Source organism: Phaethon lepturus, unplaced genomic scaffold (assembly GCF_000687285.1).
Source record: "Phaethon lepturus isolate BGI_N335 unplaced genomic scaffold, ASM68728v1 scaffold25474, whole genome shotgun sequence".
Taxonomy (NCBI): domain Eukaryota; kingdom Metazoa; phylum Chordata; class Aves; order Phaethontiformes; family Phaethontidae; genus Phaethon; species Phaethon lepturus.
Genome location: NW_010535842.1, coordinates 4,042 through 5,594, shown reverse-complemented (window position 1 = coordinate 5,594; position 1,553 = coordinate 4,042). Strand labels below are relative to the sequence as shown.

Genomic DNA, 1,553 nt, shown 5'->3' with positions numbered 1-1,553 from the left:
GGGCCGCCGTCTCTGCCCCATAGCCGCCTGCCTCGATGCACTGGCTCACCGCCTCCGGGAGCAGCTTCTGGTCCTTGATCTCCCGCAAGTACTCGTCTGCCTTCTGGCTCTCCTTCTGCAGGGGAGCACAGCCCATGGGCGAGAGCGGCAGGGTGCTCACCAGCCAGGGAGAGCTGGTGTCCGGGGGCCAAAGGAACCCTTGGCCCAGCAGAGACCTCCGGGATCTCCCCCTTCCCATCACCGCGGGATAACGCTGGCAGCGGTTTGCATTGGAGCCACCCCGACCTCCCGGGGCAGGCAGGACCCGGAGCGGGGCGGTGGGCCGTACCTCGTACTCCTTCTGTGCCTCCAGCAGGAGTGCCCCCGGGGCCATGGAGGCAATCTTGAAGATCTCCTGGCTGGCCTCCGCTGAGGAGAAGGGGGTAAAACGCACAGGAGAGGCTGCCCCAGCGCACACGTGTCACCTGCACCCGCTGCTCCCCCACCGACCCTCCCTGCCGCTCCGGGACCTCAGGAGAGCTGGTGCCGGCACTGTCCTTCAGCAGGGCAGGAGCACAGCCACCACTGGCCAGAGCCGCGGTGATTCCAGCCCTTGCGACCGCAGCCCTCAGTAAACACCAACCCAACCTAAGAGACTGGGGCAGCCGCAGGGACACACGTGTCCCAAGGAGCTATTCCCCGCACAGAGCCACGGCAGCTCCCGGGCAGCTCCGCTCTGGAAGCGTGAAGGTGGCAGCAGTGTGGGAAGTGAGGAACAGGCGTGCCGAGCTGTGCCAGGCCTCAGCTCAAAGCACAGGGGCTCTAGCAGCAGGAGAGGGAGGTGGCAGCCTGCAGGGTCCTGCTCAGGACACAGGGGCTTGACAGAGCTGGCATGGTGCTAGGGAAGGAGGGAGCCCAGGGCCAGGCAAGGGCCTGGGTTCAGAGCCCTGCACTAGACGGCTGGTGGGGCTCAGGGCATGGCTCTACTCTGCTGTGGGGCTCTCGCCACCTCCTGAGCCTCCAGAAAGGGCTGGGCAGGCCGGACCCCCGCACGCAGAGCTGGGCACAGTCACGGGCCGCATCCTGGGCACACAGTGGTGCAGGAGAGACCTGCCTGCCTGGGTGTGGGGGGTCCCACAGCCTCCACACCCGGTGCCACCTCACCTGGGATCTCATGCAGGAACTCGTGGGAGGTGCGAGACAAGATCCGGACCCCATCCAGCTCGGGCACCAGGTAGGAGTCCTCATCCAGGACAAACCTGCGCTCCCTGCTAAGGGCTCGCGGGACGAACATGGCTCCTGGGGCAGCCCAGCCCTGCCAAGGGCCAGGCCAGCCTCAGCGATGCCACGGAGTGACCCCCTGGAGCCCCCGTCCCCCTGGTGCTGTGGCTCATGACCCCCCTTTCCATGGAGGGGCAGCAGGGCGTGGGATCAGCACTTGGGAAGGACAGGAATCCCCCCACCCACGGCAGCCCTCACCCTCGGGGAATTGGGACTGGACCTCGGCAAGGACAGCGCTCCCAGCCACAGGGGCTTTGGTGGCGCCCAGCACCAGCACTGCCCTTGCAGCCGAC

General features: G+C 67.2%; 1 protein-coding gene across 1 annotated transcript in view; it reads right to left on the bottom strand.

The window, feature by feature from the left end:
• VPS16 (vacuolar protein sorting 16 homolog (S. cerevisiae)) overlaps positions 1-1,553 on the bottom strand; it is a gene marked incomplete at both ends in the record, with an annotated part of 9,135 nt that overhangs the window by 3,583 nt on the left and 3,999 nt on the right. Inside the window, 3 exons of the mRNA XM_010285994.1 lie at positions 21-115; positions 329-408; positions 1,144-1,238. Of these exons, the coding sequence (XP_010284296.1) occupies positions 21-115; positions 329-408; positions 1,144-1,238 (270 nt within the window). The remainder of the gene's footprint in view (positions 1-20; positions 116-328; positions 409-1,143; positions 1,239-1,553) is intronic.